The sequence below is a fragment of the Hyperolius riggenbachi genome, chromosome 1, assembly GCF_040937935.1.
Source record: "Hyperolius riggenbachi isolate aHypRig1 chromosome 1, aHypRig1.pri, whole genome shotgun sequence".
Taxonomy (NCBI): domain Eukaryota; kingdom Metazoa; phylum Chordata; class Amphibia; order Anura; family Hyperoliidae; genus Hyperolius; species Hyperolius riggenbachi.
The window spans coordinates 361,053,958-361,076,024 of record NC_090646.1 but is presented as its reverse complement, the minus strand read 5'-3'; the positions used below and the strand labels follow the sequence as shown (position 1 = coordinate 361,076,024).

The 22,067-nt window shown below is 43.5% G+C and overlaps 1 protein-coding gene across 4 annotated transcripts in view; it reads right to left on the bottom strand.

The window, feature by feature from the left end:
* Positions 1-1,272: 1,272 nt before the first annotated feature.
* Positions 1,273-22,067, bottom strand: part of ZBTB5 (zinc finger and BTB domain containing 5) — a 59,302-nt gene continuing 38,507 nt past the window's right edge. For 2 of the 4 annotated variants that reach the window (XM_068271304.1, XM_068271307.1), the window contains exons 2-3: positions 9,394-9,481; positions 1,273-3,676 (exon numbers count right to left, since the gene is read on the bottom strand). In XM_068271304.1, coding sequence (XP_068127405.1) covers positions 1,639-3,676; positions 9,394-9,481 — 2,126 coding nt within the window. In that variant the 3' untranslated portion in view covers positions 1,273-1,638. The remainder of the gene's footprint in view (positions 3,677-9,393; positions 9,482-22,067) is intronic. The other 2 variants (XM_068271305.1, XM_068271306.1) reach the window with 1 other exon arrangement.

The window sequence follows — 22,067 nt, the reverse complement described above, 5'->3', positions numbered from 1 at the left end:
CCTGAGAATAAGCCCATTCACATGTTTCGGAGCAAAAATTATCAAATGTTTATCAAACACTTTATCAAACGTTTGATAATTTACCTCATGGGTAAAATTTCATTTTGAATTCACTAAGGTGTTATATATTTGTTGAACGTTTTATCGGTAAAACATTCGATAAATATATAACACCTTAGTGAATTTAAAATGAGATTTTACCCATGAGGTAAATTATCAAACGTTTGATAAACGTTTGTTAATGCTCCATGAATTGAGGGCACTGAGTCTTATTTTCGGGGAAACACAGATAGTCCAGAATCCATATTCTTTCTACTGTGAATGCCACATGAGTCCAGACAGGATGAGAATTACTGTAGAATTTTGAAATCCCATTTGGCCATGAAATACTATCTACAATGTTTATATTCACTTTACCTGATTTCTGTTATGGTGACCACTACTGAGCCAATCGTTTTTTGTCCAATCTTTCCAATGCTAAGAGACTGCTTGAACTATTGATTCAATATATTCATTCAGTTTACCCCTCTATTACATAGATTTGTTAAGACTGGACATAAAGTTTGGATCATTAGTGACCACCAATAGGTTTTTTTTTTTCCACGATGGAATCTTTTGGCATGGAGTGGACAGTTCAGTTTCCTCTACTTTATTGGTACATCTGGGGCAGATACATTAGCACCATAGGTGGCTATGGGCAACACAACTTCTGAAAAATGGGGCAGGTCAGGACTCTGCATTCCTTTTGGCGGAACCCAGCAAAACAAACCTTTTTTCCCCCCACAAGTGCAAGTGGACCACATTTTTAACAATAGTATTGCTCAGAACTGTAAATCGTATGGAACAGGTATGTTTTTGCAGAAAGTGGGAACCGAGCCTTAATAAATTTGCTTTACTCTGTGCTGGGTTCAGTTGGACTTTAAGATGCTTACCGTACCTATTTTCTAAACAAAATTACAATGGACACATGACAATTTCTAAAAGCTGCCTACTGTTGATAGCATATTAATTTCTTTTGCTACCTTCTTTGCAAAAATTAATACAATATAGGAGAACAAGCCCACTAAACTTCATGGTAGGTTTGGGAACTCTAAAAAACAGGGTAGCTAGTGGAGTAGGTAGGACTTTCACCTCTAGCCATACTGTAGTGATAGTAATTTTTTTGCAATCAGCAGAAAAGGAACACGCTGCACTGCACAACAGTAATCAAAACACTGGCACTGTAGATCATTTATTGGCAAGTTTTAAATACCCTTTTTTTTAATTGAAAAGCTTGAACAGTGTTCAATAATTTACTTTAAGGAAGGAAACGATACTTACCAAAAAATGGATAAAAATGCAATTATTTGCATTAAAATGTTTACACAATTGTACAGAAATGCCTGGTTAAAACTCTTCTTGTTAGTAACGACTTATCATTTTACATAAACATACATAAACAAATGAAGTACTTGCACCTCAAAACAGAGAGAGGTTAGATATTAGATAAAGAGATATGTCTGTCCTCAAGACCATACGATATATTCAAGTCATTTGCCTGTTCATTCACAATACACTCGGGTCCTACTTTAAGTACAAGTAAATGTTGCTACATCACACAGAATGATGGTAACTGGTCTTGGTGAGGCAGTGATAAAGTTAAAGCAATGTTGCAGGAATGTTGCTGTTTTGCCACCTAAGGCAAGTAGTTTTGGAATGCTTATATAAGTGACTGGATTGGCTAAACCGTTTTCCACATTTCAGGCAGGCATATGGTTTTTCACCTGTATGCACTCGTATGTGCTTTTTACAGTCTGTCAATGTCAGGAAAGTCTTGCAGCATATTTTACAGGCATATTTTCGTGCACCCTCTACCACCAGCACATTATGCTCAGAGAGGGCTTTTTTGCACTTTGACAGTACATCTGCAGATGCCCTTGTCAACTGAGGTGGACCTTGCTGAGATGTGTTGCCATTTTCATATGAGGAGTTTCCTCCATTCATCATCATTTGGGAATTAGAGGAGTTGTCTTGTAGTTGCGTGCTCCTTACAGATGTTACAATTGGCATTTTGGGGGCAATGCGACGGTAATTTGGAAAGTTAAAAGCTCGACCCCTCGTATTTCCCATAATTGATCTCGACATAGAATGAAGCCCTAACCCCGACCTAGGATAATCCATTCCAAATGGGTCATTTCCACGATAATTAGAGGATTGAACACAAGGCATACTCATAACATCCTGCATAGGACGAGCAAAATGGGAATCTGGGCCATCGTTAAAAGGATTATCCAAGTGAGACATCATGTTAGAAGAATGACCACTAGGTCCTGCTTCAGGACTAACCAAGTAGGACACTTCTCCATCTATTCTGCAGTCACTGGTTGTGTTTGGAATGTTGTCATCACTGTTCTGACTTAAGCTGAGGCTTCCATTTCTGTTTTTGTTTAAAAAATTAGAAATGCTAAATGAGGATTTGTGCTCTAAGCCGGGAGTCACATCTAAAATATGGATATCCCCCACTCTGTCCGTGCTTGACTGAGGGTCAGAAAAACTCCGATCACTGCTTTCTGGGCTCAGTTCAATTTTCTCTGTGCTTGCTGCACCTTCTACTTCAACAGGCTCACTTCCCTCTGCTTGTGATGTGACGTCACTTACCTCATCCTGAGGTTCAGGGGAACTCAAGGGCTCAGATTTTACAATTACCCTCATGTGATCTTTCTCGTCTACCGTGAGGTCATGAGTCTCAGAGGGATAGACACTTTTATCACAACCAGAGTCTTGGCTATAACTTGTTTCAACTGTGGTTGACTGACCTGTCATAGTGATCATATTTTCTCCAGTGTTGTCAGACTGGCTAGGCACTTGTGTGTCCTCTTGGTTACTGAATGACTGGTCAAACATGAGTGTGTTATCCTCCTGGTGGTCTGGAACTGAGTCCGATTTTGTAGCGTCCATCATTTTCATTGAATCGGGGGAGAAATATTCTTCCCTAGAATTGCCCATGGATTGTACACTCTCATTGGTAACATCAGTAATGAGACACTCGTCAATAGAAGCTCTCATGCGCTGCCTAGCCCTCTCTTCAGAAGACTGCTTTCTTTTGTGCAGTCGTCTAATTGGAAATGTAGCCCTTTGCTCCACCATGTTGTTTCGCACAGAGGAAGTCATTGAGGTCTGTTGCTGTTGTGACTGTTCTTCACTGTTCTGACTTGAATTCAAGGCAGAACTCACAATACTTAATCCGAGTTGCTGAAGCATGAAAGATCTCTGCATACGGGCACTCTGCTCTTGGGCTCTGTCATTGGGGGAAGACATAGGCAGTGTCCTTGTAGTGAGGTAGTGCTTACATGCTTTCACTACAGAATTCAAGTGAAGGTGGGATGCTGCTAGCAACACATCCATCACATTACTCTCTCCAAGCATAAGAGTGGATGTATACATCATATCAATAAGGGCAGCAAATGCTTCGGATGTTACCACTTCACTATCCAGCTGAATCATGTTCATACTTTGGTCTCCTTCTGCCACAGTAAACAGAGCTCGAAAGTGAGTACTGCATGCTGCCAGCACAGAACGGTGAGCTTTAAAATGTCGACTGCCAACAACTATGACACAGTCACACAGCTGGCCTTGGAGTCGCTGGTAATTCAACTGTTGAAAGGTCTGCTCAAAGTGTCCGGGAAAATCCATGGTCCTAAAAATAAAGACAGCAAAATCAGTATAATAGGCAAAAGCAGTAACTTCGGTATACAGAGAAAAAAAAAATCCAAAACTGGTTGGCATATTTCCAACCTTCATACTTAATCAACTTATATACCTGCTGTTTACTGCTGTAAAAAGGTTAATTTCTTCCAGTATCTAATTAGCTTGTACTGGACAACTACAGCTACATTAAGCCTTCTACACACAATAGATGTCTTTACCACAAATCTAGTGTATGTACGGTGCCCAGTGTATTGCCAAGAGAACTGATGTGCCGGATTATATCCGCCAGGGGCATGGTTTTCCTCTTAACCCCTCCAGTTGTATTGTGTGCCTCACCATTGTCCCCCCCCCCCCCATAGCAACAGAATGCATCACTAATCTGTAGGCTAACAACATGCCTGTACAACTTTTTTTTTGTGTGTGCAGCAGTCACTCCTTAAACCATATCACTCTTGCATTCCTCTATGATCCTATTGGCTCTATGATTGGTGCTGGTATTTCAGCACCTATCACTGTTACAGAGGAGGAGATGACTGATACAGACTCTGTCTCCTTAAAAAAAAAATCAATATGGATGCAGCACAATACAAACATGCACTTGGCAATTATGTACAATGCAAGACGTTATAAACTCATTCAAAATCTCAAAACTTGTAAAACTTTGTAAAAGTGAAGTCTTAAAACTAATATTTACATCAACCAAATAAAACATTGCATTTTTCAACCATATTTCCTATATTACTTCATTCCTATGGTGGATTTCTGGTGGCTTATGTTTCAGACATCCGTTTATGAACAGGGTAGGGACATCAGTTCTTCTCAGTAACGCCAGTTCACATCACAAACTTGAAGCTGGCATTTCTAACTTGGTCATGCTGACTAGCAATCAGACCTCTACAGGAGTTGATGTAAAATGCCAGTGAAAACACTAGCCAGTCAGCCAGTGAAAACCCAAGTCCGGGCTAGCTGATCTTGTGATTTCTAGTCTCCGACTTGTGGGCTACTAGGGAGCTTGGGACTCTGAGCAATTGCCCAGTTTGACCTTATAAAGGCACTGGCTCTGCTCAGAGTCCTTTCTTATATCAAACATTTAATATATGGAGACTATTTTCTGAATAGTTACATCTGCAAAAGAATTTCAAGAATGTTAATCTGGTCATTTCGATTAGTAGTCTGGATGATAACTAAATGTAACTGTATCAAGCAGAATACCTTTTCCACAGGCCAAATGTGCTTGGTATTATTTTGTCCCCTCTGGTTGCAGCTACTTGGCTGGTCAGCGAAATGTGACAACATGGAACACAATCTAAAGAAAGATCAATAGATGCCGGAGAACTTCTTAGAGTAATGGCGGCCATACATGGTACCATTTTTTTCATACAATCTTACCATTTCTATGTAATATAAAGTAACTGCCTAAATTTATCCTTTCAGTATATTCACTTAATTTACTCTTATACTACATAGAAATGGTAAGATTGTATAAAAAAATTGTACCATGTATGGCCACCATAAGTGTGACCATATATTATTCCAATACATGGCTCGATCGACCTTTTGAATCTGATAATGTAACAGATTGAAAGAGAATTTGTACTGCAACACGGCCACCTAATCGATCTTTTCCTCGATTTCCAGCCTGAAATGGATCATCCGGGAATGACTGAAAACGTCAGTTGCAAGGCTCGATTGGGTGCGCAGTGGTAATGGCGTTAATGCAATAACTGACAAACTCCCACACGGTGTAGCCCACCAAGGAATATACATTTGGGGGATGGCAGCAGGACAATTTGGGCTGGCAATAGATCCCTCTCTATCTAATGGTTATGTATGGCCACCTTAAAGGGAACCTCAGGTGAGAGGTATATGGAGGCTGACATGTTTATTTTCTTTTAAATAATGCACATTGCATGGCTGTCCTGACCCACAACAAGCATGCAGATCAGGTGCTCTGACTGAAGTGTGACTGGATTAGCTACATGCTAGTTTCAGGTGTGTGATATAGGCCCAGTGCACACCGGGCAGATCCGCCGGCCGCATCGGCCTGAACATCTGCGTGGCTAATGTAATTGAATGGGCTGGTGCACACCGGTGGTTTGAGGTTTTTAGCAAACCGCAAACGTGCCTCCTGCTGCACGTCTGCAGTTTGCTAAAACCCTCAAACCACCGGTGTGCACCAGCCCATTGAAATACAATAGCCACGCGGATGTTCAGGCGGATGCGGCCGGCGGATCGCATACAAATCCGCTCGGTGTGCACTGCCTTAAATATCTGCACTCCGCACCCAAAACCGCTAGCTTTTTGTGGATCTGCTAGCGGTTTTGGTGTGCACTGGGCCTTAGACCCAACTGACCAGAAAGATCAGCAGGACTGACAGATTTAAATCGCCCTCACATGGAAGGCAGGAAAAATATTGCCAAGTCAAGTTGTATCATACTGATAGACTCCTACCCAAGAAGACTGAAAGCTGTAATTACTTCAAAAGGTACTTCAACAAAGTACCGTATATACTCGCAAGCAAGCCGAACTTTTGACCCCCCAAAAGTGGGCCAAAAGTTGGGGGGTCGGCTTGCTTGCGAGTCTCGTTGTTGGTGGAAGGCCGCCTCCCCCCCCCGCCCCGCCGCTGCTATTAGCTTACTGTGCGGCTTTCTCTATTCCCCTCTCCGTCTTCCGGGCATGTAAATAGTTCACAGCAGCTCGCTCCACGGCGGCTGCTGTGTGATGACAGGAAGCTGAAGGCAGAGCGGTTTCGCCGTTACAGGAAACCGCTCTGCCTACAGCTTCCTGTCATCACACAGCAGCCGCCGTGGAGCGAGCTGCTGTGAAATATTTACATGCCCGGGAGACGGAGAGGGGAATAGAGGAAGCCGCACAGTAAGCTAATAGCAGCGGCGACCGCGGGGGGGAGTTGGGTGAGGCGGGGGGCACTATACTAGCTATACTTGGGCACTAAACTAGCTATACCTGGCACTATACTACCTATACTGAGCACTATACTAGCTACCGTATACTGAGCACTATACTAGCTATACCTGGCACTATACTACCTATACTGAGCACTATACTAGCTATACCGGGCACTATACTATCTATACTGAGCACTATACTAGCTATACTGAGCACTATACCAGCTATACTTGGGCACTATACTAGCTATACCTGGCACTATACTACCTATACCGAGCACTATACTAGCTATACTGGGCACTATACTGGGCACTATACTAGCTATACTGGGCACTACCTACCCATACTGGCCACTATACTAACTATACTGGGACACACTGGGGGGGGGGGGGGGGGTTCACGCGGCCAGCATTTCCTACCCCCGGCTTATATGGGGGTCAATCATTTTTTCCTGGTTTTTCAGGAAAAAGTTGGGGGGTCAGCTTATATGCGGGTCGGCTTGCTTGCGAGTATATACGGTATTACTTTTAGGGCTCAGGCACACTATAAGTGCTTTTTAGCCATCAGAGCTTTCTGAGAGCTTTTTAAAAAATGCTCCTATTGACTTACATTAAAATCGCACAATTTTACCGTGATCGCAATTTTACAGAGATTTTAACCACTTCGCATCCAGACATTGTTTCCCACTTATGGAATAGAGCAGTTTTTACATTTTATCTGTATCCCTATTTATTCTGCAATAACTTTATTCCTACTTATGACACCTAAATGAAATATATAGTTTTCACGACAAACTTAGGCTTCATTGTATGGTGGCATTTTTCACTCAATCAATTCTGTTTTCTATGCATTTTAATGGGGGGTGGAGGGTGAAAGGAGGAAATTTTTTTTTGAAAAAAACATTTCTCAGTTTTACCAATTCCGGTTTAAAAATAAAAAGCACTACTTTAGATTAAAAAAAACACATTTTGTTTGGCTGTTTCTATGTTTTATCACAAAACTTAGATTACGTTCCTGTCAAAATTTATGGTGAAGATATTTGATTCTGAAATAATGCTACAGTGTGTATTTTTCACTATGAGCTGAGAAAATAAAAATATTTTTAATGGCAAAAATCAATCTTATTGGTTCAGGGAACATATATTCCTTTTCACCAATTAGTGCTGCAGGAGATAGTGGTAGGTGTGCACAGGAATAAGTCCGATCCTGCACAGCACTGGTTCAACTACAAGATGTATATCTACGTCCTCGTGGCTTAGATGAAGTCACAGAGGACGTAGATATACTGTAGTGGTGGGGAAAGTGGTTAACCCCCTTGCCGGTCCAATTCCCGCGGCAAGGGGGCAGCACAGCACTTTTTTTTATTTTATTTTTTTTTAAATCATGTAGCAAGCCCAGGGCTCGCTACATGATAGCCGCTGAGCAGCGGCATCGCCCCACCCACTCCGATCGCCTCCGGCGATCAGAGTAAGCTGGAAATCCCGTTCAGAACGGGATTTCATGCTTGGCTTCCCCGGTCGCCATGGCGACGGGGCGGGATGACTTCACCAACGTCATGGACGTCGGGACGTCAGAGGGAATCCCGAACCACCCCTCAGCGCTGCATGGCACTGATTGGCCAGGCTGCGCAAGGGGTCTGGAGGGGGGGCGGCGCAGCGGGTAGCGGCGAGTCGGCGGCAATCGGAATATGCACGCAGCTAGCAAAGTGCTAGCTGCGTGCAATGAAAAAAAAATTATGCAAATCGGCCCAGCAGGGCCTGAGAAATCCTGCGCATGTTACCCCAAGCTGAGCTCAGGATAACCGGCAAGGAGGTTAATGTAAGTCAATGGAAGCATTTTTAAAAAAGCTCTCAGAAAGCTCTGATGGCCAAAAATCACTCAGAAAAGCGCTTATAGTGTGTCTGAGACCTAAGGATGTGTATTCTTATGCAGACAGCTTATTTTACGTTTCTATTGTTTTGTATTTTTTCTAACAGTTGTTTTTTGGTTTCCAATTGAATTTCACAGGTTACTGGCCACTGAAAAATTTCATACTGTACCCAGTCAGGGTTTTCTATCGATAAGACTGGCTGAAGTTGAAAAGCTGGGCAAACTGATACAATTAAACTGAACGACTCTGCTGGAAACTTCAACTCGAATAGGAATAATTGTACTTACTAAAATAAACTATTCATCTGTCCCGAAGTGCTCTTTACAGAAGAGTGCTGCTGGTCATCACCTTCTTACATTTCTAGACTTCATGGCACAGCTTTATTTTCACAACTGATGCCCCCATATAGCGATACTGTTATACAGGGGATTAAGCCAGGGGGCCGAACACCTGGCGTGATTCCTGAATTGCCAATAACCCTAGCACCGACGTTCCCCCCCCCCCCCCCCCTTGCTCCAACAACATCACCGTTCATTATAGGGCTAGCCATGCCATGGTGCACTAGTCTGCCCTGCACTGTTCAGGAAGTGTAAAGAACAGTATAAACAGTGCACTTAATTTAAGGTGCATTCTGAGGGGGAGATAGACAACAGTACTGTACTTAAATTTGTGAGCAAAGAAGTGAAGCGAGGAGCACCTTGGCAAGAGGAGGTGTGCCTCGACCCCGTCCCAGTATCTCTTGGGATCACCACAGTCAAAAGTATAAATGGGTCGGCACCACCAAGTAGTAATTATAGCTCTTTTATTCCAGCAGTACTGCTGGAATAAAAGAGCTATAATTACTACTTGGTGGTGCCGACCCATTTATACTTTTGACTTAAATTTGTGAGTACAGTTATTATTTAAGACTGCTTTTCTTGCAGTCTTACCACTTGGCGCTGATCTCTTCTAAGGATGGTTCCCCTTTCTTTTTCTCTTCCTCTTCTTGTGGATCATACTTTTTTTGTGTACTACACGCTATGATGGAAAAAAAATACCACAACGTAAGCATGGCTGTGAAGTAACTAATGCTATCCACAAATGTATAGATTTGAATACAGTCTTCTTCAACCATTAATAAGAAAGGATCACAAAAGAATTTAAAAACTATCCGTTTTAAGATAATTAGTTTGATTCATTGCAAATCAAACTTTCCAACCCTTCAGTGGAATAAAAATGATCACAATTACTACTATATATTGTTCTTGTGAGTTTGATTTTATATAGCAGCAATCATTAAATGCAACGCAAAGTACTATTGAACAATTACAATTAAAACGTTTGGCCAGCACTGTTGAGTGAAATTACAATATATTACGGAGATTTGCACAAAGAGACAAAATGTTTTTCTCAGAGTCGCTGGTAAAAGTAAAACTGAAGTGAGGCGGAAAAAAAAATTCTGATACTTCTCTATGGAGAGGAAAGGCTCTGGATCCGAAGCAGTTCATTTTGGGGGTGCAGCGATGAGCCCTGAAGCTGGGCGCCGTCATAGCAGCAATGCTATGCTGCTTGCCCTGCGTAACGGTAAATCGGGGCTTCGGCGGTTGTCAGACCCCGAATTACATTTCCCTCCGAGTTGCGACAACTCAGAGGGGGAATAGTATTTAAACACCATCTCTGAGTTTAGCTGCAGCAGGTAGAGCAGTCATTTGGCTCGCTCTGCCCCAACTTGCCCAGCACTGAGATGCGATGTACGCCTCTGGACCCTATTTAACCTTCCCTGTTCCCTCTCGGTGCCCTTGTACCAGCACTGTCATCCCTGTTGTCAGTTGGTCGAATAGGTCTTTGGGAACCCCCCCCCCCCAAAAGGATTCAAGCACTTGTGTCCCCGAATGCTTCTGAAGACAGGTGGTTCCGTACTGCACATGCCTGAGTGTGCACTTGCACATGCGCAGTACAGAGCTGCCCGTCTTTAGGAGCTCTCGGGGACCAGAGTGCTCCCGGAGGTGGCGTAACTTCCCCAGGGGTCAGCGGGGGAATGAGGACACCGAGAGAGGACAGGGGAGGCTCTAGGATCCAAAGACTTCCCACTCCATAGGTAAGTATCTGCTATTTTATTGCTAGAGATTAGCTTTAATTGCTATTACTGTGTTGTACTTCTTGGCAATTGACATGTATGCCCTCTGTAATATTATACTCTGCTCTTTGTAAAGGTGGCCACACACGATACAATAAAATGATCCAATTTTACAGCAATTCGATAAAAATGATCGGATTTTCCCAAAAATCTAAATTTTTTTTTTTTAAATTCGAGCAAGAAATCTGATCGGATTTCCAGTTTTTATTCAATAAAAATAAAAACAGGACTTATCAATTTATTAATATATACACCCAAGCAATTTTCTCAGAGTTTTCAATCATTTTTTTTCATAACTGGGGAATAATTGAACACGTGTCTCGGGAAAAAAAATTGAAAGCTTTTTTTTCCATTCGACTGAAAAATCCGATCGGATTTCCTGTTTGATTTTAATCGATCTGGAATGCCAGATATTTTTCTTCAATCTTTCTAAAGATTGTTGTTGGATTGTCAATTTATTAATATACATACCCTCGCAATTTTGTCAGAGTTTCCAATCATTTTTATTATAATTGGGGAAAAATTAACCATACGTGTGTGGTACATTGGTCATATTTTTGAAATGTTACAATCAGTCAGAAATGTTTATTGCAATTCCTAAATTGAACAGATATTTGAATAATTGTATGGTGTGTGGCCACCTTTAGTGTGATCTGTGAAGTTCTGCAAGAAAATGTTTTACCACATAAAAGGAATACAGTGTTTAGTGAATCTGCCAGAAATACAGCCTTTTTAAGAGGGAATTATAGAGGACCAGATAAAAGTTAGAGCTATAATTTGCCTGCAGTACAGCCCAAATACTTCTTGTGATGCTGTCATGCTTCAGAGAGAAAACCTCCAGTTACTTGAGTAATAGAACACCACTGCACACTTTGTGCATTAGAAATTTCCCATCAACGTTCAGTAGAGTTATTGTTTATTGCGGAGGTCACAAAAATCAATAGCAGATTCTGATTGGGTGTGCTCCAGGAGACATTATTTTTCTGCCATTTGAAATATGAAGACCAGTACTTGCACCTTGTGCAGTAAAATAGCCTTGTTCACTTGGCCAGAATGCAGCCCTGCAAAGCAAACACTGGATCTAATGGCACAAAGTCAGCAGCCTATACCAGGGCTGTCAAACTCCATCCTCAATGGCGGAGGTCCTCACTAGGCCTGAACGATAAATCGAATTTAAACCAATTCAGAATCGTCAAAGCGCCGATTTCCACGATGACTTAATCACCACGTGGGGACGTTTGAAGAAGCGGTTTCAAACTACCCCCAAATTTTGGCGCGTGCGGCCTGCAGCATCGGCAGTGTTGGACATACCTTCCGCACGCTGTCTGTCCTCTATCGCCATCTTGTGCACAGAATACTTCCTTGTTCCTGTATGTCAAATGCCATACAGGAAGTATGTTGTGCAGTAGAGCATGCAGTAGAAAAAGTGGATAGATGCTGGACACGTGCTGGAAGGTATGTCGAGCACTGCTGCAGCTTGGGTGACAGAGAGGGCACAGAGAGACAAAAGGGCCAAGAGAGAGACCCAAAGGGGGCACAGAGAGAGAGAGAGACAAAAGGGGCACAAAGGGAGACCCAGAGGGGACACAGAGAGAGACAAAGGGTGCACAAAGAGAGGCACAGAGGGGAAACAAAGCTTAATTTTGAAGGATAACATGAATCAAATCGAAATCAAGATTTCAGACAGAGAATTGCTCAATTCAATTTTATCCTAAAATTGTTCAGGCCTAGTCCTCACACATTTTTGGTACAGCTCAAATACATTTGATGGGACCGAAACAGGAAAGTTGCGGTCCATCAAGCAGAATACATGTCTCAGTCCATCCTGAACACTGCATGGCTATGGCCCTTGAGGACTGGAGTTGGATAGCCCTGACCTATACCTATTACGGATTTATCAACGTTTAACAATTAGTAACACACAGGAACACACTAGAAATAATGCTTTGGCTTTCTTCAAAATAAAATGTGTCTGGATGAACAGGACAGAGTTTAGCTGTGGCCATATATACATCAGTTTATCTATTCCATCTGTGACCTATTCAATCACTGATTGAATCTGCCAGTAATATCTTGCCCCAACATATCTGATCGATTCACTTGCAAAACGATTTTACACTGTTTATTGAAAGTCTGATTGGACATGTTGAAGAACCTCTGTATGAGGGAATAGTGGTGAATCACTGACCCATAGTGTCGTGGCCACTATCTGATCAAATTCAATTTGGACAAGCAGTTTAAAGGTCACCTAAACTGAGAGGGATATGGTGGCTGTCATATTTACAGTGGAGGAAATAATTATTTGACCCCTCACTGATTTTGTAAGTTTGTCCAATGACAAAGAAATGAAAAGTCTCAGAACAGTATCATTTCAATGGTAGGTTTATTTTAACAGTGGCAGATAGCACATCAAAAGGAAAATCGAAAAAATAACCTTAAATAAAAGATAGCAACTGATTTGCATTTCATTGAGTGAAGTACGTTTTTGAACCCCTAACAACCATTAAGAGTTCTGGCTCCCACAGAGTGGTTAGACACTTCTACTCAATTAGTCAGCCTCATTAAGGACACCTGTCTTAACTAGTCACCTGTATAAAAGACACCTGTCCACAGAATCAATCAATCAAACTCTCCAACATGGGAAAGACCAAAGAGCTGTCCAAGGATGTCAGAGACAAAATTGTAGACCTGCACAGGCTGTAATGGGCTACAAAACCATTAACAAGAAGCTGGGAGAGAAGGTGACAACTGTTAGTGCGATTGTTCGAAAATGGAAGGAGCACAAAATGACCATCAATCGACCTCGCTCTGGGGCTCCGCGCAAGATCTCACCTCGTGGGGTGTCAATGGTTCTGAGAAAGGTGAAAAAGCATCCTAGAACTACACGGGAGGAGTTAGTAAATGACCTCAAATTAGCAGGGACCACAGTCACCAAGAAAACCATTGGAAACACATTACACCGCAATGGATTAAAATCCTGCAGGGCTCGCAAGGTCCCCCTGCTCAAGAAGGCACATGTGCAGGCCCGTCTGAAGTTTGCCAACGAACACCTGAATGATTCTGTGAGTGACTGGGAGAAGGTGCTGTGGTCTGATGAGACCAAAATAGAGCTCTTTGGCATTAACTCAACTCGCTGTGTTTGGAGGAAGAAAAATGCTGCCTATGACCCCCAAAACACTGTCCCCACCGTCAAGCATGGGATTGGAAACATTTTGCTTTGGGGGTGTTTTTCTGCTAAGGGCACAGGACAACTTAATCGCATTAACGGGAAAATGGACGGAGCCATGTATTGTGAAATCCTGAACGACAACCTCCTTCCCTCTGCCAGGAAGCTGAAAATGGGTCTCTTGGATGGGTGTTCCAGCACGACAATGACCCAAAACATACAGCAAAGGCAACAAAGGAGTGGCTCAAGAAGAAGCACATTAAGGTCATGGAGTGGCCTAGTCACTCTCCGGACCTTAATCCAATAGAAAACCTATGGAGGGAGCTCAAGCTCAGAGTTGCACAGAGACAGCCTCGAAACTTTAGGGATTTAGAGATGATCTGCAAAGAGGAGTGGACCAACATTCCTCCTAAAATGTGTGCAAACTTGGTCATCAATTACAAGAAACGTTTGACCTCTGTGCTTGCAAACAAGGGTTTTTCCACTAAGTATTAAGTCTTTTATTGTTAGAGGTAGGCCTGAACGATTTATCGTTTTAATATCGAAATCGCGATCACAGAAATGACGATTCCGTGATCGCCACAGTGTCGATTTTTTACGATATTCTGCTGGACCTTTGCCCTCCCGCTGTGCGCAGCTCAGTGTAAAATAGCAGCGTCTTTCACTCCCCGCGGCAGCTTATCTTTCCTTCTGCCTACTTCCCTCTCCTCCTCTTCCTCCTACGTCATCAGCCCAGCGGCAGTCTCAGGCTCTCGCTCTCGCTGACGCTTAGGTGGCAAACACTAATTTCCTCCGCTGATTGTTAATCGGCAGCTCTGCAGACCACCGGGAGAGATGACGGCTATTTAGCTTATCTCTGGTCCGATTTTCCCTCCCCCCCTTATTCAGGCAGTTCCCATGCAAGCAGGGAGCAGAGAACGAATTCCCTCCCTCCCCCTTCCAGAAGTTGTCATTGCTGAAGTACAGGAGAAGAGAGCATGTGGATCTGCACAGCGTGGGGGAGATTGTGTAAGCAAGACTGAAATGTGTGACTGTCTGTGTATCAGTGAGTGCAGGAGAAGTGTGTTTGTGTGCATATCAATGTGTACTATCATCTGTGTGTATCAGTGAGTGCTGCAAGGTGTGTGTGTGTGTGTGTGTGTGTGTGTGTACGTGTATGTGTGTATATATGTGTGTGCGTGTGTGTGTGTATATAGTGTACGTGTGTATGTGTGTGTGTGTGTGTGTGTGTGTGTGTATACGGTGTGTGTGTACGTGTTTGTGTGTATACAGTGTGTGTGTACGTGTATGTGTGTATATATGTGTGTGCGTGTGTGTGTGTGTAAAGTGTACATGTGTGTGCGTGTGTATGTGTAAAGTGTACATGTGTGTGCGTGTGTGTGTGTAAAGTGTACATGTGTGTGCGTGTGTATCAGTGAGTGCTGCAAGATGGAGAAGTGTGTATCAGTAAGTGCTGAGTGGGAGATGGAGAATTAAGTGTGTGCATGTGTATCAGTGCAACCCCCCCAGCTTATCTTTATGCTACCTATCCCATGCCTAACATTAACTGTCCCCACTACCACTGTGACTTTACTTTTAATCCCCCCCCCCCCCCCCCCTACATAGTAATACGTGCCGCATGGAGAATCAAGGGACAGATCATGATAACTTCCCACCCCCTCGACTTGGCCTCTTTTTTTTTTTAATTTTGGCCCCCTGTCTATTTGAGTTTGGGCTTAGGATTTATCACAGCTCTGCCCGCCTCCTTTGCACAGAGGAAGTCTGGATGAGGTGCATGCTAAAGCTTGATTTTGAAAAAAAATCGTGAATCGAATCGAGATCGCAATTTCTGACAGAAATCGTGCATTTCAATCTTTTCCTAAAATCGTTCAGGCCTAGATAGGGTTCAAAAACTTATTTCACTCAATGAAATGCAAATCAGTTGCTATCTTTTATTTAAGGTTATTTTTTCGATTTTCCTTTTGATGTGCTATCTGCCACTGTTAAAATAAACCTACCATTGAAATGATACTGTTCTGAGACGTCATTTCTTTGTCATTGGACAAACTTACAAAATCAGTGAGGGGTCAAATAATTATTTCCTCCACTGTATTTCCTTTTTCAACATCACCAGTTGCCTGGCAGTCCTGTTGATCTCTTTGGCTGCAGTAATGTCTAGATTGCACCTGAAACAAGCATGCGGCTTAATCCACTCTAACTTCAGTCAAAAACACCTGATCGGCATGTTTGTTCAGGGTCTATGGTTAAGGTTAGCCAAGCAATCTGCATTGCTTAAAACAGGGCTGTGGAGTCGGAGTAATTTTGGGTGCCTGGAGTCGGAGGTTTCATAAACTGAGGAGTCTAATGATTTTTGTACCAAATCCACAGCCCTGGTAAGTATTAGACTAAGGAGTCGGAGTGGAGGAGTTGGAGCCATTTTGGGTACCTGGAGTTGATATTGGAGTCGGTGATTTCATAAGCTGAGGAGTTGAATGATTTTTGTACAGACTCCACAGCCCTGGCTTAAAAGGAAGTAATGTCAACCTCAATATTACTCTAAACACAGGTGTCCTTTAAGACTTAACTTATCAGACCATACAACATATCAAGTTCTGAAATCCTTACACCACATTCTCATATTGGCCTTGGCTACAATGCGAGAATGACAAAAATACTTTTGTAAGAAGTGATTTTATGGATCATATGCTTGCAATATAGAATTCCCTAATTACTGTAGAGAACTATGGTGTAGTCAGAGACAAAATACAGAGTTCTCCTTTAAGAAACCGCTCTGAGTTTTAGCAGTACATCTTACTGGGTAGGAAAGGTCAAACATGCCTTTATCTCACAGTCTTGGCATTTTGTGCTGATCATAATATAAACAAATTCAGCAGGAACAGAACACAATCCAATCCACACCGTAGTAATCCGGAAGGAAGCGCCATATATAAATTGATAAGGTAAACGTTGACCGATCAATTTTCATCCAAAATCGATCGATTCAGTCGATCCGTCCCAGCAGGAAACTTTGCTCATTAGGAGGTGGGTCGGGAGTGTGTCGTTAGCGGCGATCGTTACGGCGACAACCGACGCAGCATAGCGGCAGCAATACACTACCTTTCCGTCCGTGCTGACACTTTCTCCGGCTTGCCTGTCTCCTCTGCACTTCCTGTCTCCTACTGTGACAAGCCGAAGTTCAAACATTAGAGCGCCCTCTACTGTTTGTACTACTGTTCATCACAGGACGGGACAGGTAGTGATGAGGAGATGGGCCAGCCAGAGAAAGTGACAGCATGGACCGGGGACTAGCACCGGTGGACAGGTAATGTATTGCTGCAGGCCGGGGGAACACACGGGGGGAGGGGGGGAGGATGTGGGGGGTTGTTGGGTAGCGGCAGCTCCACAGGTTGTGAATCGATTCAAAATCTGTGTGCAGTAATAGGGAGCCATTAGATCGCTCTCTGATCAAATTCGATCAGAAAGGGAACTATCTGTTGGTCGAACTGGTGGCAATCGACCAGTGTATGGCTGCCCTTAGTCAGTTAATAGGATTGACTTATGAATGCAATGAAAGGCCATGGAATGATCCACATATTCTTGCTTTGCTGAGATAACGAAGATTGCTTAAGATGTACAGTATGTGCACATGTATTCCTGAGTTTGCCAAATAAACATTTCTTAAATGCTTGAACGTTTGCTGTTCGCATAAGGTATCTGCCAGACTGTGAGAATGTCAAGTTACTAAGCGCAGTTGTTAGAGTGCTGGTGCCAAAAAGGTGGTTACCCATAGCAACCATAAATTATATTTCAATAACTTTAATAAAGCTGGGTTCACACTTGACTTTCATGTGTACTTTTGTGGCCTCTTTCAGTTGGGCAACTAATAGGCGGTCAGCTGCTCTACTACAGCGGACGGGCGATTGTTAGCGCTCAGTACTGGCGCGAGGCAGGGGGCCCTCCCATACAGTCAGATCTGAGTACAGCTGTAGCCATGCTTAGACTCAACGTGTCGCAGTCCTCTGCGGCTGGGTAACACCCCACCACTTGTCAGCGTTTGGCACATGTGGTGTAACAATTGCTGCAATTCAGTTGTTTTAAATTGCAACTGAACTGCACTGATGGGCAGCAGACGGGACGCCGAACTGCTTGGCTAGCGCACAGTTCAGCCTCACATCTAAAAGAGGCTTGAGTCAGTGGGCCCTTTCACACCTAAATGCGTTTTTCCTTATGTGGTAAAAAGAACCTTAGAATTTGCTGCATAATATTCCAAACCATTTGCTTTTTTCAACCTTTTAGCAGCCAAATGAAGTAAAACTTTATTTGGCTGCAGGGGCCAAATTCTTCATGCTGCTGGGGAAGTGCGACTTCCCCAGCCTGGCAGGATAGGCAGGGCATACAGAGCAGGGCGCAGGGAGGTTTTATACTTACCTCTCCGGGCGGCTGGATTGGCTTCTCTCCTCCACCGTGGCGGCGATGTAACCCTGACATCTCGTTTCCAACCACAATAGAGGTGATCAGGATCCAGAATACCATCAGCACCACCCGGTGGTCGAAGAGGGGTGATGGAAGTCTCTTCCATCAACCCTCTTCCAACACCAGGTGGCGATGCAACGCAAAAAAAAAAAAAAACCCTACACAAATAAAAATTATTAACCCCTTCCTGTCCCTGCCTCACTCCCACAGCTACCAGAACAAATAACTTGTTAAAAAAAGGATGGTATTTCAAAAAGAATACATAAATTGTTACATATATAAAAAGCTAACTCCCTGGGGGGGCGTGGCTAGCCATGGCCGAGTGCGCAGCAGAGACTCTGAGCTCCTGAGACGACCGTCTAATTTTCCTCATCAATCCGGAGCAGTGCAGCACCCGCCAGCAATTGATGTGGCAGAGGAATCGAGGCAGACTCAGTGACAACCCCCAAGCTCTCAAGTGCTGAGGAATCCGGGCATATTTCGCGAAAACGGGATCCAGATCGGCCTGCACTGAAGGCCCCAAGATGGCGCCAGGCACGAGAGGATGCAGCGTGGAACTGCCGACCGCTAAGAAGGACAAGACTCGTCCGAGAAAATCCCGCAGATTTCCCTCTCCTCCCCGCAGTGCCCACAAAGCAGACAAGAGAACCAGCACCAGCAAAAAAAAAAAACACCGAGCAGTGATAGTGACACTGGAACGGAAAACCGCCGGAGACGCTTCTCTCCTTCAGACTCGCACAACAACAGTAAGTCTAACGCAAGGGGAAGGGTACACAGTGATGTAGAGCTAAGCGGATCAGTACCTAGAGTGTTCCGCACTGAAAGTCCGGAGGCCAGGGGAAGATCCTCTAGTGCTTCAGACCGGGAGATCCATACCCCAGTAACACCACACAAAGGGAGCTCCTCACAAGGCCGCACAAAGCAGTCATACAGCAGAAGCACCCATGAGGAGGATTGGGATCTTAAACATTATCTACGTTCCCTCCCACACTCCAAGACTTGGAAAAATATATGTCTCTCGGCTGGAGGATACATACAAACAAGAAACAGAGAAGCTTCAAGCGGACATCAATCAGATTGGGCACAGGGTAGAGGATTTAGAGGGAGAGATAGATAACATCAAAGAAAGGCTCGATCAATACCAGACCGCCATAACGATGCAGGCGTCCTTAAATGTCGAACACATCATGCAGATGGACGATATAGAAAACCGTAATCGTCGCAACAACATTAGGGTGCGTGGCATCCCAGAAACAGTCGCATCCACTGACATCGAACCCGCCATGCAAAAAATATTCCCGCAGTTACTCAGGAAAGAAGAAAAGATTGAAATTGACCGGGCTCACCGCTCCTTAGGCCCTATAAACTCAGACCCCAACAGGCCTTATGACATCATTTGCAGAATACATTTTTTCAAAGTAAAGGATTAAATTATGACAGCAGCAAGAGAGCAAGATACCATCATGTTTAACGACACAGCAATCATGCTTCTCCCGGATCTCTCCAGAAAAACCCTTGAGCTGCGAAAGGCTCTGAAACCCCTGACTCAGGTTCTCAAAGACAATGACATAAACTGGGCTACCCATTTCAGCTAACTGCTTGCAGAAATGGGAAATCTGCCACTTTTAAACAGCTCGGAGACCTGACCAATCTTCTAGGCACTTTCAAGCTCTTTCAAGTCTCTCTCCCGGACTGGCCCTTTAAGACTCCCCTGCCGGTGTCTCCTCCTAACACCAAATGGCAAAGCATGGTTCCAAAAAAGAGAAAGCGTAAAGGATCGCAGGCCTCTAGATTGTCTCAGGGCTCCCAGGTCTCTCATTCCAGCTGCCATGACAGGGCTAACACCTGAAGAAACACCTTTGCTTTCCAGATGACAAGATAATGTTATCACAAATGAGTGAGGCACAAATTGGGGCTTTTAACACCCCAACTGATATAAGTTTAATCTATGTATCTTCAAATTAAGCTGATGGCAGCTCATAACGATGCATTAATATAACATAGGCACCAGTTATATAGTATTACCGTATGTGTTCCAAATAATGCATCTACTGCTTCTTCACCTATCCCTACTCTCTCTCACTCCCCCTCCCTGCTTCCTACTCCCTTTCCTCCCCCCCCCCCCCCAGCCCTTATCCCCTCTAAGTACCTACATTTTTTCACCCCTTATTTTCTGCCTCACTACTACTCCCATCTCTTGCCATAAGCCACTGAATGTTTTACAGGAGTTTGGTGCACTGCTCCTTGCACAAACTAATCACCACCCTACATTATTTGAGGTTGACAATCTTGTTATATGCCAATATGATCACTAAGTGTATCTGTTAATTCACCATAGACCGTCGCTCTTAAGCTATGGTATCTGTGTTTTCCATTGTTCATATATGCTTTCTTATCCGCATTGGATAAAGATAAAGTGTCCCCCCCCCCCCCCCCCCCAGTAGAGCCTGTTTTAGGCTTACACAGTGTGTCTTACACGCTATTCTGGGTTATATACTACCCTGCTTATATTGTCCATTGGTCCTAATGCAGTTATTTTGCTGGTCTCGCCTCAACCTAGTCACAGGTTCATCACAAAATGTATCAATAATCAAAAGTAACATTTTTCCCCAGAAACCACAATGGGGTCCTTGAAGTGTGTCTCCCTTAATGTACAGGGGATTAATATCACGGAAAAACGCTCCAAAATCCTCTATGGCCTTCATAAAGCTAAGGCGGATATTATTTTTCTCCAGGAGACCCACTTCAAGGCCTCCTCCATCCCAGCTTTCAAAAATAAATACTATCCCACCTGGATTCATAGTCCAAATCCAGTAGGCAAAACCAAAGGGGTTTCAATCGCCTTTCATAAATCGCTTGCGATTAATGTCTTAGACTCCAAGATTGACAAAGAGGGAAGGTACATCTTTGCTAAAGTCTCACTTTTTGGGCATGAGTTTACAATTGCCAATTTATATCTACCAAATCAGGGGCAGATTCGGTGGGCACATAGAGTTTTCGGGATCCTAGGGGGTTTTGCTTCTGGCACATGGATAGTGGGAGGGGATTTCAATCTAACACTCCGCCCACATGAGGACTCCTCATCAGGAAAAAGCTCCCTCTCCAGGCCTTCCCTCAATAAAATTAGGCAGCTATTCAATAAATACCGCCTAGTAGACATCTGGCGGATCCTAAATCCCTCGACCAAGAACTACACACATTATTCCCACCCAAGACAGCCATACTCACGTATTGACTTCTTTCTGGTATCCCAGTCCCTTCTGGATCAGAATCCCACAGCCACTATAGACTCAGCACTGTGGTCGGATCATTCTCCGATCTTTCTCATGCCAATGGCCTAATCTTATTCGTAGACCCTGGTCGTGGAAACTGAATGATAATTTACTTAATGATGCTCAATGCACAAGTGAGATATCCCACACCATTAGCTCCTTTTTATGTGACCACGCCTCTGACTCCACCAATTTACCCATTCAATGGGAAGCTCTCAAGTGCGTACTCGGAGGAGTTTACATAAAACACTGAGCCAGATTGAAAAGGGAAAGGGGAGCCCATATTCTAAAATTAATGGAAGAACTCCGGAAGATGGAGGAAGCTCACAAAAAATCTCTAGAGAAGGGTCTCTACGTTAGGTTAAGCACCATCATAAATTAATTGAAAAGCATAATCGAACAGAAATATCTTAATATGAGGGACAGATTAAAAAAATCTCACTTTAAATTTGGAAATAAAAGAGGCAGCTTACTAACAAAGCAACTACACCCCAGAAACCATATCATATCGGTTCAAAATAAATCAGGCCAGGTTGCTCATAGCCCCATGGACATAGCCTCCTCGTTCAAAGACTTTTACGCAGAACTTTACAATAT